At 45.3% G+C, this 13,208-nt stretch overlaps 1 protein-coding gene across 2 annotated transcripts in view; it reads left to right on the top strand.

The window, feature by feature from the left end:
* Positions 1–13,208, top strand: part of SETD3 (SET domain containing 3, actin N3(tau)-histidine methyltransferase) — a 70,109-nt gene that overhangs the window by 6,029 nt on the left and 50,872 nt on the right. Inside the window, exons 1-4 of one of the 2 annotated variants that reach the window (XM_022576121.3) lie at positions 4,875–6,350; positions 6,465–6,574; positions 9,051–9,143; positions 11,352–11,500. In XM_022576121.3, coding sequence (XP_022431829.2) covers positions 6,337–6,350; positions 6,465–6,574; positions 9,051–9,143; positions 11,352–11,500 — 366 coding nt within the window. In that variant the 5' untranslated portion in view covers positions 4,875–6,336. Of the gene's footprint in view, positions 1–4,874; positions 6,351–6,464; positions 6,575–9,050; positions 9,144–11,351; positions 11,501–13,208 lie in introns of those variants that run through there. The other variant, XM_022576120.3, reaches the window with a different exon arrangement.

Below are 13,208 nucleotides of genomic sequence, written 5' to 3'. Positions count from 1 at the left end.
CAACGCAAGGACCATGTATGCTTCATCAGTTTTTGGAGGAGAGAGAGCTTAGCACAGTTAAATGCTTTTCAATTTGGGAGTGCTTTCATTTTCCTAGGCCATCATCCTGTAGTTTGTGTATTTAAATCAGTATGTAGTAATCTGATCCTAATGGCCTGTGAAGTATTTTAGTGAGATTCTTTTCTTCCTCCAAAAGATTAGGCAGGCTTCACACTCCCTTCAAGTCCGTTTTCAGCTGGGAGCCTGAGGTGGGAGGAAGCCCTAGGACCATTCTCTCCCTTCAAACCAGCTGTAAAGTTGGGAAGATGCAGCATACATTGAAAAACAGATGCTGGGTTTGAGCTGAGGTTTTCTGGTTTACCAAATTACCAAATAAGTATAATCAAAAATGTTTATTCTAGTTGTATTTAGTTGAAAGCAACTCAAGAATATTGCAAATATACATTCATGCCGTTTAGAATTTTGGGGGAAAGAAAAAAAACCCCACACAGCTGAATTCCATCTCGGTCTGTTCAGTAGGTGTGAAGTATACTTTGTAAAAATGGGTTAAGTATCCCCCTCACCACGCCCACCACGCCATCAGCCAAGTTCCTTAAATGCACTGTGTTCTTATTTCTCCTCACTTAGGCAGATTATGTGTGAAAGAATCACTTCACTGGTCAGAAGTGGTTGTTGATTACAGATGACACTTGCATATTAGTCAGCAATTTAAAAAATAATTGAATATGCCATCTATTTTACTGTTTTCTAAAGTTTAGAAAGTTGTATCTCTTAGGTGGAGAGATTGTTGATGGACTTGCTAAATAGTTTATGGTGTTATAAAGAGCCAGATTTTGAGGATTTTGTAGATTTTTAAAATATCTTGATGGTGAAGCAATGTAGATATGTGTGGAACTCTTAGCTTGCTGTTTCTTTTTATAGATGCCCCTTCCTTTGAAGGACTGTCACCGTAATTGTTTACTGTAGAATCCTTTTGCCTTGTCAATCCTATTGCTTTTCTGCATATTATTTTCTTTTGTCTTAAGTATTGTTTAAGTCCTTTTTTACTGTATATTTGTTTTCCCCAGATAATTCATTAAGAATTTGGAAATTATACCTGCTTTCGATCTAAACTTTGGGGGGAAAAATCTTTCATTTAGCATTGTACCTTTGGCTAAAATTTGGAATTTAACTTTGTGTGTGCATACACATATCTAATTTAGCACATCTTTGTATTTTTCTAATATACATATTTGAAATAAATATTGAAGAGAAATATTTGGTCTTTGTAGGAAGTTGATGAATTAAACTAATAGGTACTGTTTTTCCACTGAGAGCACTAAGAATATTCAGGATACCTATTTGGCTCTTTCATTTGTTGAAACTTGGAATCTAGCCCCGGATTCAGCTGAACTCACAATGAAAATTATTCATTGTATGTAACAAGTTTTTGAATCATAAATGAACAGGGTAGGTAGTTATTTTAAATCCATGAAGTTGGGGAAATCTTTGTTAGCTAAACAAGGCAGAAGGGGGTTGAGTTTAGGAAACCACTCAGCCTGGATTCTGACACTTTCTCAGACTGAATCTTAACATCTAGTCCTTCTTCTTTATCTGTACTTTATTCCTTACCCCTCTCTGTTTGGTTACTTTGCCCGCACATTTTAGGAGTTATCCAGGCTGAGTCCAGGGTCCTCATCTCCTCACCCTTGTGGCCCGCAGGGCTGGCTGTCCCTCATCTGGCTGTGGTCATCTGCAGCAGCTGGTGTGGTCCTGGCATGTGGATGCAGGAGACCTTGTTTAGTTGCAAATGTGCTGGATGTAACACAGGGTTTCAGGTTGAAGCTGTAGGTCCGCTGCTTGTTGGCTGTGGGCTCTTGGCCAAGTCATAGCCATGCCTGAGCACCCTGCCATGCCAGTGGTCACCACTGGCCTCTGCAGGCTGTGGCGGGAACGTGTCTGGCCAGTGCAGAGAGCCGTACAGATGCTCGTGCCCCCAGTCACAAGTGCCCCCGGAGCTTGAAGTTGTGCTTGAGTAGCAGCTCTTCCATTTCTATTGGAAATGGACTTATTCCTGCTTGGTTGTTTTCTCAGAGACCAAAAACACTTTAAAAATTCAGTTTGTGTTTATTGGAGAGGTTCTTTTATGAACTTTAATATCTTATAGCTTTTCTAACAACAAACTACGGTTTCCCAAAGGAAACTATTTTTTAAATGTGAATTTTATATGTATAAATTTATGTTTTGACTTTTTAAGAGTCATCCTAGTTCTTAGAAGTAGTAGTTAAGTATTAAGTAAATGTCTCATTTTGGCTACTGTTCTGTCACTGGTGGGAGAATATATCAAAATGGTTCCTTGCTGTATAATCTTAATATCGTGATGGGAAATAAATCTTACCCATAAGGAACACTAGTAAATTCAAATAAGATTTTCCTTCATTCAACAAATATTTGACCCTCAACTGTGTCCGTGGCACCATACTAGACCCTACAGATAATTTAGAAATGGAAGCTTTGGGTTTTTTCCGCCACAAGACAGAAAGCCACACCAGTGGGTGAGGTAGGCACATAAATGATGTCAGCTACAGCGCGTGAGGCCGTGGGGGCTCCAGGGCTGAGCTCTGCAGGGTGTGGAGTGGGGAGGGGGCCGTCGGTGAGCTGGGGTTTGAGTCAAGACTCAGACACCGTCACCAAGGGCTGAAGGCACGTAGGCCGCAGAGAAGAGGGAGCATGTGGATCAGAGGATGGCATGGGGCCGAGGGTCTGAGGGAGCTGGCAGAGGGTGGCAGGAGGGCCTAATGCTTTGTGGGGTGAAAAGAAGTAAATGCGGGGCTACCGCCTTTGAGGTACTTTTAGGTGGTACATTTGTCACACAAATGCGAGAAGAATTGGTGCCAAACCATATCGAATCCAGAGGCAAATGAATCTTGTAGACATTGACGTCTGTAAAGTTCAGAAAAACGGCTGCTGGGCCATAGAACTGGGTACAGAGAACCCCCACCCTCCAGAAATGTTAGTTCTTCAAGTACACACTTAAGGCTTGAGGACATGCCTCTGATTCAGTACGCGGGGGGGGCTGAGTAATTAGGAGCTCCGGGACAGAGTGGGTCCAAGTGACTGGAGGCTTTCCTGGGTGAGGTCACTGTCAACCCGGTTTCTGGGTAGAACAGATTAAGAGCTGGTCTGGACCTAGGGTCCTGTACCCCAGGGAGGTACATCCCCTGGGGAGAAGGACAGCCATCTCCCTACCCCTCCTTAATTGAGAAGCGAGTTAATGCCTACTGGAAGATTCTTACTGTCTAACCTGGGCAGGCTGCTTTCTCTCTTTAGGGCTTATATCCCTGTGGGAGGGAAACAGTCCAAAGAGAATTCCAAAAGACTGATCTCAAGGTAAGCCAAGGCTTTAGCATCTGTTAATCACCTTGAACTTGACCCGTTCTTACTGATTTGCATGGAAGTGAGGGCTGCATGGAGGAGCCCGGAATTTCCTCAAGGCCATGGGGGACATTTTGACTGAGTATGTGAAAAATTTTGCCAGGAGGAGACAGGGTTAGCAGAGGGTAGCTTTATTTCAGGAAAAGGGGAGAACAAGAGCAGATCCTAGAGCTGTGTTGTGTAAGGGGTGATGGGAATAATAAAGCTGGGCAAGTAAAATGGGGTGAAGCAGTAAAGGGCCCTGAGGGCTGTGCTGGGGAGGTTAGGTGTCACCTTAGAGCCATGGAAAGACCTTGCCTTGAGCAAAAGAAGCCTACATGTTGTATAATTGCATGTGTATGAAGTTCAAGGACAGCTGCTCTCCCAGGTGCTAATTTCCTGATGTGTTTTGAAGTTTCACCTGTGTTGTATATTGGTACCTGTTACTCAGTGGGGGCAGATTTAAGTGGCAGGGGTGGGCTTGGGCAGGGAGAACGCAGGACACTTACAGTCTAAGCAAGAGGTGAATTCAAGACGAGCAGGTGGCCTGAGATACTCAGGGGTGTTACCACTTGGCCGGATGTTGTCGGTGTCGGGTCTGGAAGACGTGTCTGCCCTCCTGCTCCCTGCAGAGCCCTGTGCTTTTGCTCTGCATGTCACAGAAGCAGTGGGGCAGTGGCTGAGCACAGGCTTTAGAGTCAGGCAGACCTGAGTTCTAACTGCACCTCTAACCTTGGACAAAGATGGAGGACTTCACGTTTTTGAGAATGTCTTCTAAAAGATGAGGCTAATACCTACTGATTAGAGTGTCCGGGAAGATCAAATGAAGAGATGACCTTAGCCCAGTGCCTGGCAGAGGTTAAGGACTGCACACAGGGTCACTACTGCTGCTGCTTTAATTAACGATTGTTATTTCAGGACAGGTATCTAGATGCCAGAGAGTGATGGGAGTTGGAGGGATTCCTGAGGGAAGACTTGGGGTGGGGAGGGGAAAGGGGCTGCAGGCAGAGTGAAGAAGCCTGTTTTGTAGCCCTCGGGTCTTTGTGCTGGGGGGACTGGTGTAGGCAGGGCGCGGCTGCCTTGGGTTCACTGTGCCCCAGGCCTGCTAAGAGGAGGGAGGGTCTTGGAGTTCCTATCTGAGTGATGTTTTTGAGTTGTTTGACGCCTAACACACAGAAGGTCACGCTGGCAGGGAGAGGCCGGCAAGCCCATCTCTGACAGCGGGCTTCACAGTTCTTCCTGCCAAGCTATATTTGGAAGTGTGATTAAAGCCCTACTTTCCAGGCTTACTGGTAGTCTTAGTTGTTTTCAGGTCAAGTTCAGTGGTCCTCCGCAGAGATGCCGTTGGTAGATGTGGAGAGGGCCTGGTGCAAAGAAGACGGCAGGTGCTCTGTCCAGGGCTGTCAGCCGTGAGCTAGTAAACCCGGGAGCTTCCTTCTCGTTTAGTCCTTGAGCTTAAGGAAAGGTGCTTAAACCATTCCCCCGCCTGCTCCTCCCACCCCACACTTTTTTTTTTCCTTCTGCTTTTGATCTCAAAATAACTAATTCTCTTTGCTGCCGAAGTTTTAGGTATTGTTATCTGTTCACTTTTGTTCCAGGGTGCCTGGCACTATGTGTTCCACTCTTGTGTTTTAGAAGGCTTTTTAGATACGTAAGTTACAAAGTATACTTCATGCATCAGACGCATCAGAGAAGCTACATAAGATAGCCCTTTAATAGAATGCTATTTTCTGTTGTTCTAGCATGGCCTGTATTTGCATGGAGTCATTGCAGTGGAATCAGTGATCAGCTAGGCTGCAGCAGAATATGCATTTTCAACCTTTTGTCCCATCACAGCTCTCCACACTACAATAGTCATTTCTCTTTGTAAAAAACAAATAGGTCAGAGTTTGCCTTTTGGTTCTCCCTTGAGATTAATTGTAGCTTTTTGGCGAGGGGTCCATGGAGCATCATCGTGGTGTGTGGTATTCATTAGTGTGTGGGTGGCTCCAGTGGCTTCTCTGGGGGGATCGCTCTCCGTCTTCTTGGGTTGTCATCCTCAAGCGCTTCTGTCTTAGGAGGAATGCTCAGATCAAAGTCCTCAGGCAACAGTTGCAGCCCTCCTGCAGCTGGGGTCCTCTTTCCCACCGCTCCCCACAGAGACCTCTCCACCTGGGGTGCTGTGCCCCCTGCCCTGCCATGTGCTTCCCTCATTCCTGCCCTGCCTTAGAGTTGCCCACCCTTTCTTCATACATCCCAGTCCCTTTCTTTCTTCAAGACACATCTCGTGACTCACTGCTGTAAAATGTTTTCAGACAGATGTTATAAACATCTCTGCCCGGCGTCTATCGGTGCATCCCCTGTCCCACTGTCTCGTCTGCTTGTGGCATATCCTGGCCATTTCTTATTTGTTAGACCATTGAGGGCTCCAGGGTGGTTGAAGTGCCAGACTGGGAGGCAGTGGAGGCCTCTTTCGAGGGTAGGGTCTGCCATCGACTTCCTGTGAAACCCTGGGCAAGGTACTTTGGATTTTCCTTGAAACAAGATTAAGGAATTGAATTAGCTCCCTGAAGTTTCTTTGATCTCTAAAATGTCTTCAGCATGTGTCTAGAGGGTCTAATCTGTTGCTTATGATATAGTTACTCTTTATGGGAAATTATTCTTTTAAAGCAGAGGGAGGAGAGAATATATAGGTTTTTGTGGCCATGTGATAGTTTGTGTGATACATGAATGTAGATGTAACTTCTATCTATGTAGTATCACAGAATACTAGGATATACAATGAAGTCTATGTAATTTGAAAAAAATTCTAGAGTAAAAGTTGCTTCTACTGTAGTTTTTGTAGGTGAAAAGGAACGAACTTTTCTTCCAGAGACTACAAAGCAGCTTTTTTTTTCACATTTGAGTGCCTCCAAATACTAGTGTTAGTTACACGTTGCTTTTTCTGGAGGGAAACTTCAGGATATGGCACCTTTGAGGTAAGATCTTAATGTCTCAAGGCCGAGCCACTGCTGTGCCACATTTTATTACTCAGTTTTGTTCTTTGGAAATGTAATGCTTTTCTCTTTGTTTTTTCTTTTTCTTCTCCGTAGTCAGAAAATGGGTAAGAAGAGTCGAGTAAAAACGCAGAAATCAGGCACTGGTGCTACAGCAAGCGTGTCCCCGAAGGAAACCTTGAACCTAACCAGTGAGCTGTTGCAGAGTAAGTCTCGGCTCGGCCTTCCCGCCTCTGTGTGGGACACGTGTGTCTCTCTCCTCACACCCATGCACCGCGTGGGGGTCCCTGGTCTGGGGAGCAGGTGGTGAAACAAGCCTTTGTTCATATCCCAGCTTGTTTAGCCATGGGACCTGGCACGTTACAGAGCTTCCCCAGCCTGCAGCTTCCCTGCCTGTAAAAATGGAGGTACGGTACCAACAGGTTCCAACAGGTAACTTTTACCTAACAGGCACGGTACCAACTGTAACTATGGTTAAAGGAGGCTTGGACGACAGAACGAATGAATGTAGATAACCACCCCACGCCTGCACCGGTGGGCCAGGCCAAACTCCACTGCTTTTTAACAGTGTGGCCTTGGACCAGTCCCTTAACCCTGCTGAGTTGCAGTGCTTGCATCAGTAAATAGAGTGTCTCGAGCCCCATGTGAGCTATGGCACGTGAAGGTTGAAGGTCATTGGGCCGTGAAGCCAGAGGCGAGCGCAGCGTGCCGCTCAGAGAGCAAACCGTAGGAACTGGGCTCCCTCCCCTTTACTTTCAGTGATTCGTAATAGTTTTCCAGTTTCACATATGGAAGTTATCCGTTCTTGCTCTAGGAAATTAAGTATCTGTTAAGTGCCGATACTTGCTTTAGCAAGTTAGTGTAAACTGGTAACTTCTTTCTTTAAATTGGAATTTAAGTTGGTGCTCTGTATGTTTCAGATTTAGCCGTGGTCACTCGATTAATTAACTACGTTTGTCTCATTTTCTTGGCCCCTTATGTTTAGATTATGTGAGAGGCTAACCCCCAAATAAAAATTTCACTTTCTTTCCCTGACACAGGCAGGCAGGCAGGCAGCAACCGAGTCAGGGTCAGGTCCCTCCCTGAGTTCTCCCATCCCCCCTGTGGGGAGCCCCCCCCCCAGAAGGTCAGTGTGGGCTCCCACAGAGCACGGCTGTACCTGCCCACCCCCACCTGTCTCTCCTGCTGGACTACAGGCGGCCTCAGGACAGGCTCCTGTATTCTGGGGCCTCAGTCAGTGTTTGTTGATGGAAGAGTGAAGTAAGACTGGTTAACCTAAGTTATGAGTCAATGCATAACTAGTTATTGTTAATTATTATTAATTTTTAAATTAATTTTTATTGGAGTATAGCTGCTTTACAATGTTGTGTTAGTTTCTACTGTACAGCAAAATGAATCAGCTATACATATACATATATCCCCTCTTGTTGGATTTCCTTCCCATTTAGGTCACCACAGAGCATTGAGTAGAGTTCCCTGAGCTATACAGCAGGTTCTCATTAGTGGTCTGTTTTATACATGGTATCAATGGTGTGTATATGTCAGTCCCCATCTCCCGGTTCCTACCCCCACAACCCCTGTTGATTATTTACCACATCTAGTCTTCTCTGTGGGGAACAAAGGGGGCCAGGAGGTTTATCAGGTATGTGGTCGGGGTCTCTCTCTTCAAACTGATACTGTCTTAAAAGGTCAGGGCCGCTGACAGGCCGGGTGCCCGGGGTGCGGCCTTCCACTGCCATGGCTCCGGTCTTGGCGGGTAGGTCTTTCGGTTTTGGCCCGACAGAATCTTAGCTTCTTTTTTAGCGGCAACTGTGCCATCTCTTTTTGTAACTCCCCCAGAGTGCTTATTATAGAGCCTTACACAAGGATGTGAAATGTTTGTTGACTAATTGTCCTTATGTCCAATTTAACTGGTTCCCTTAGGGAGTCATTGTTATGGAGTTTAACTAGAAAAAAATGTTGACTCTTAATATACCTTCTTTTCACCATCCACAAGAGTTTTCAGGAAAATGTTTTGCATTTTAGCTTAGCTTTTTAGATTTTCCTGTTATGAGTATTCTGAGGAAAATTGATCAGAGCAGCAAGAATGGGGTAGATGCAAGTTAGATGCTCACACCTGTGTCCTGTGGTCACAGTGTAATATGTGGCCTGGGTGGTTTCAGAGGGTTTACGTGCTTTAAAAAGTACACCTGGTTTATGGGCTTCCCTGGTGGCACAGTGGTGAAGAATCCACCTGCCAATGCAGGGGACACGGGTTCGAGCCCTGGTCTGGGAAGATCCCACATGCCGCGGAGCAGCTGAGCCCGCGAGCCACAACTGCTGAGCCTGCATGCTTCAACTACGGAAGCCTGCTTGCCTAGAGCCTGTGCTCCGCAACAAGAGAAGCCACCGCAATGAGAAGCCCGCACGCCGCAACGAAGAGGAGCCCCCGCTCACCGCGACTAGAGAAAGCCCGCGTGCAGCAATGAAGACCCAACGCAGCCAAAAAACAAATATTAATTAATTAATTAATTTTAAAAAAGTATACCTGGTTTATACTTCTCACCTCTGTCATCACAGCTATACATCTTTGTCCTTTAAAAATAAACCAACAGCAACAACAAAACCCAGATCCTCTTTCTTCTGAAGACTAACAGGTTAAGCTGAAAGAAATGTTTGGGTGCCATGGTTTTTGTGTTACAGAATGCAGTAGTCCTGCCCCTGGCCCAGGAAAAGAATGGGAAGAGTATGTGCAGATCCGGTCTCTAGTTGAGAAAATACGAAAAAAACAAAAAGGTAAATTTCCTCAAATGATCATCACATTTTAATAATATCCTGTGGAAACCTGGCATAAGCAGAGAGGCTTTGAGAATGAAGGTCTTGGCATCAACCCTCAGGCCTCCGTGCCTGTCTGGATGGTGGTTGTAGAAGGGCTCCTAGATATTGGGAGGGAAACTGCATTGGGAATCCATCAGGATTTTCCCCATTTTTGAGGTGCCGTTGCTGCTTTGGAAGGGATAAAAATGTTGAGCTTCAGCGGGGACAGTTTTTCTATCTGGGGACTGAGATGGTATAACTTTCATTTATTTTTATTTTATGAAATACATATTTAAATTTGTTTTTGCATCCTGTGTTTCCTTTAGGGTTTGAGGCCAGTACATGGTGTTGTGTGGTCAACACACAAATATATACGGATTGGTTAGTGTCTTGTCAAGATTTACAATGAACTCAAATATGTCTTGATTTAATAAGAGATGTAGTTATATTTCTCAAGCTGTGTTTTTCCAGGGTGTATTCAGTAGGCATCTTAATGATTCTCAGGCAGGCTGGCAATGGGGCCAAGTGTCAGTTTGGAAAAGCGTGTTCAATATACCTATTGTTTTTGTGCTGTAAAGCACAAAAAGTAGATTTGTATGCAGGCCACACGGAAGGTAGAAGGAGAAAGCATAATAAGGAGCCTGCGTTCAGAAGGATGAGAGAACTTCTTTGACTCCCCTTTTATTTATTGCCATGAAAGTTAGTGGGAAGACGGTTTGTTTTGTATTTGCCCTCTTAGGGAGTAGTTTTACCGCTCTCCCATGCACATCTGCAAACATGCAGTCTTTAGGTTAGATAGTCTCAAACCCTCAATGGGGACGGGTTCTTTTATAATGTGTTAATTTGCATTAAATGGTAGACTGTGCTAATCCTGGCTCACCAAATTGGTTGCTGAAAAGTTTTTTTATATCCTGAGTTTCTGCGCTGAGTAGAGACCATTTACTATAACTGGCACTGAAGTTAGAGCATTCACTAGTTCTCAATAAGGGAAGAGTAAATTCTGTTTTAGAGTATCCCTAACAAAATCAGTTTTCTCCATTTAGCAGGTACCTTTGCAGACCTAGCCTGGCATGGCCCCAGGCCAGGCAGTCCTGCTTCACAGATCTAGTTAACCATGAATTGTATCTTGGGGACATGGCCACAGGCCCTGGGCTGGGTTCTGTGCCCAGCACCCCATGTGGTCGAAGTTCCTGTTCCTCTCTCTTTATTCCTCAGAAAAATAATGATTTTTTCCTATGCATGGCTTTTCATCTTTTTTGATATTTCAAACGTGCTGAAAAGTGCCAAAAATAACACCTAAGCAGCTACTATCTCAATTGGATACATGCCAGAGTCTTGTCGGTTCAAGTTCTTCTTTCCTTCCTTCTCAGCTACTGGTCCGATGTCTTCCCCTCCCTCCGTGCTTTGATTGGTTCTTATATTTGTTTTTAATAAATTAGGCGTTTCAGGCACAGCTGAAGCCCCACACTTCCATCCCACTCCCTCCTCTCCCCTCCCCTCCCCCTCTGGGGGGGGCGTTGTCTTTACAGTGAATGTGTTTCTGCTTCATATATAACCCCATACAAATAGATGGTAGTAATTGGTATTTTAACAATTTACGTAAATGGTATCATACTACTGGACTTTCAGAAAACCAGTGTTAAGTTTTGTGTTTCGCTTACAGTGATACATATAGATGCTGCTCATTTAAGTTGCTGGACGAATTTCAGAGCGTTCCAGTTTTGTGCTCTTAGAATCAGGGTCTAGGGCTCCTCCTTACAGATGTCTCCTTGTGCATGTATGTATGTGAGCTACTGATTTTTGTTTTCGTGGGAGTTTTGTTAAAGCAAGTGTGCACATGAGAGATGGCAGGTTGCTCTGGAAACCTCCAGTGGTCATGAAGGCTTTCCCCATCCCTGTTATTGCACCTAATAGAACCTGACCACCAATATTCATATCACCTGGGAACAGCAGCTGTTGCTCTGTAACCAGCAGGGCGTTCAGGATTTTAACTCACCTTTCCTGTCACTAGTTAAGGTATGTACTGTGACATCTGGTGGTCAGTTTTGATTTTTTTTTTTCAAGATTGGAGTCTTATTACTATTTCTAGGTAGTTAGTTCCAGTGGTCTGTTTTTTATTTTCTGAGAGCAGCATGACTGATATGTTCTAAAAGTAGCTCTTGTTTTCTAAAACACGGATTGATATAGGTCTGTCTGTTACTTTTGATGGAAAAAGAGAAGATTACTTTCCTGATCTAATGAAATGGGCCTCTGAAAATGGAGCCTCTGTTGAGGGTTTTGAAATGGTGAACTTCAAAGAAGAGGGCTTCGGTTTGAGAGCGACAAGAGATATCAAGGTGAGTTTGTAGGTGAGCTGCTGGTCTGGGGGGCGGGCTCTAAGAGCATCTGGGTGGTGTGGCGTGGAGGGCCCAGGGCTTGGAAACAGGTGTCTCGGGCTGTCCTGAGCACACTGTGGGCGTGTCGGCAGCGTGCAGCCCACCTCCCTCTCCCTGACTTGCGGTCTCCCGGCTGGCCCCGTGGTCCTGAGGGGCCTCAGCCCAGGGCTGTAGAGAGCCCCTCCCAGGTCGTCCTCCTTGGAACTGTGCTGTCAGCCAGTGAGTGGGGCAAGTCGGGTCACATCTCTGAACCTCTGTTAGGAGACCAGAGAACATGTCTCGCGGGCTTTTGAGATTTGAGTGAAGAGGAGGATGTGAGCTTGGGTGGTTTGGAGGGAGAGCACACAGGGCCCTGTGATGGATTGGATGTGGGTGGGGTGGAGGGTGGGCAGTGTTGAGATGCGGACCGGTTTTCTGGAGTGGGTAACTGAGTGGCTGGAGGTACCACTTACGGAGACAGCAGCAGCAGAGGGGAGGGGAAAGACGAAGAGAAGTATCCATGTGCTAAGGGACAAAGCTCTTCTCCACTCTCGGTCCTTCCTTCCAGATGAAGGGAGCAGCAGCCCCCGGCGGGGCTCTAGGCCTCTCCCTGGCCCTCATCATGCCGCTCCTAGAGAGGAGGTGTAACGATCTGATGGTTCTGGAAGAAGGATCTGGGCTTGGCCTTTTTCTCCGTGGGAGCTGGTTGCCATATGTGTTCTCTCCCCTGCTCTCTCCACCCTTGGAGTTTAACAGGGCAGACCACACGTGGGGAGGCCTGTCGGGGCTCCAGTCCTGCCTGTAACTAGGTGGGGAGTCTGTCTAATTCTGGGATTCCGTAGGTGATATTTTGTGTCACCATCTGTTGTATTCTTGTGTCTCTCTCAGTTGGTTCAGAACTTGGGTGGAGGAAATGGATGTTATTTATTTGGGTCCCTTCAAACTTCCAGTAGCATCTCTGGTCAAGTCGTAGTTTACTTTTCAATGATACCTTGATAAGCCATACACTGGTTTATTAGATACCTGTTAAATATCTAGTGTGTGAATAGTACCTTGCTTGTTATTATACCGTGCTTCCCCAAACACCAGGATCTCTTCCTTCATGAGGCTGATATAGTAAGGGACGAGACACACATAAAAATAAATAGTAGACATTGGTAAATGGCAAGAGTAAACCAGCTGTCACACGTTTTTCTCATCTCTGATGAGAAGCATCATTAGTATGGATGCTGCCCAGAATATCTTAGCGGTGGTCCGTCTTCACTATGTGCATGTTTTTTTAAGCTTTATTGAGGCATAATTGATATACAAAATCACACATATTTAATGTATATGTTTTGATGAGCTGGGACATATGCATATACCCGTGACACCATCACCACATTCAAGGTACTATGTTGATGTGCATGCTTCAGGCAGTATAGACACATGGACAGGACTTCCTGAAAGAAGCATCTCATGTTGCCAGAGTAGTGAGATAATGCCTTGGGAAAAAATTAGTAACCAGAGTATGTCTTACAGGCTTGTGCTTTCGCTGGTATCCGTGTGCTTTAAGGTCAAGCATGTGGAGGAAGGAATGTTACTCTAGCTTCAGAAACTCAATAGCAATTCACACTGGCAGGTTAGGGTTTTTGTTGGAGGTAGAATTTTTTTTGTTTTGTTTTTAGAACTTAAGTACAGCAAAGAATAA

The sequence above is a fragment of the Delphinapterus leucas genome, chromosome 2 (genome assembly GCF_059928025.1).
Source record: "Delphinapterus leucas isolate spDelLeu-1000000601 "Yukka" chromosome 2, BTC_Dleu_Yukka2, whole genome shotgun sequence".
Taxonomy (NCBI): Eukaryota; Metazoa; Chordata; class Mammalia; order Artiodactyla; family Monodontidae; genus Delphinapterus; species Delphinapterus leucas.
Note: the sequence above shows the minus strand (reverse complement) of the source record. Positions and strands in the feature narration are given on the sequence as shown.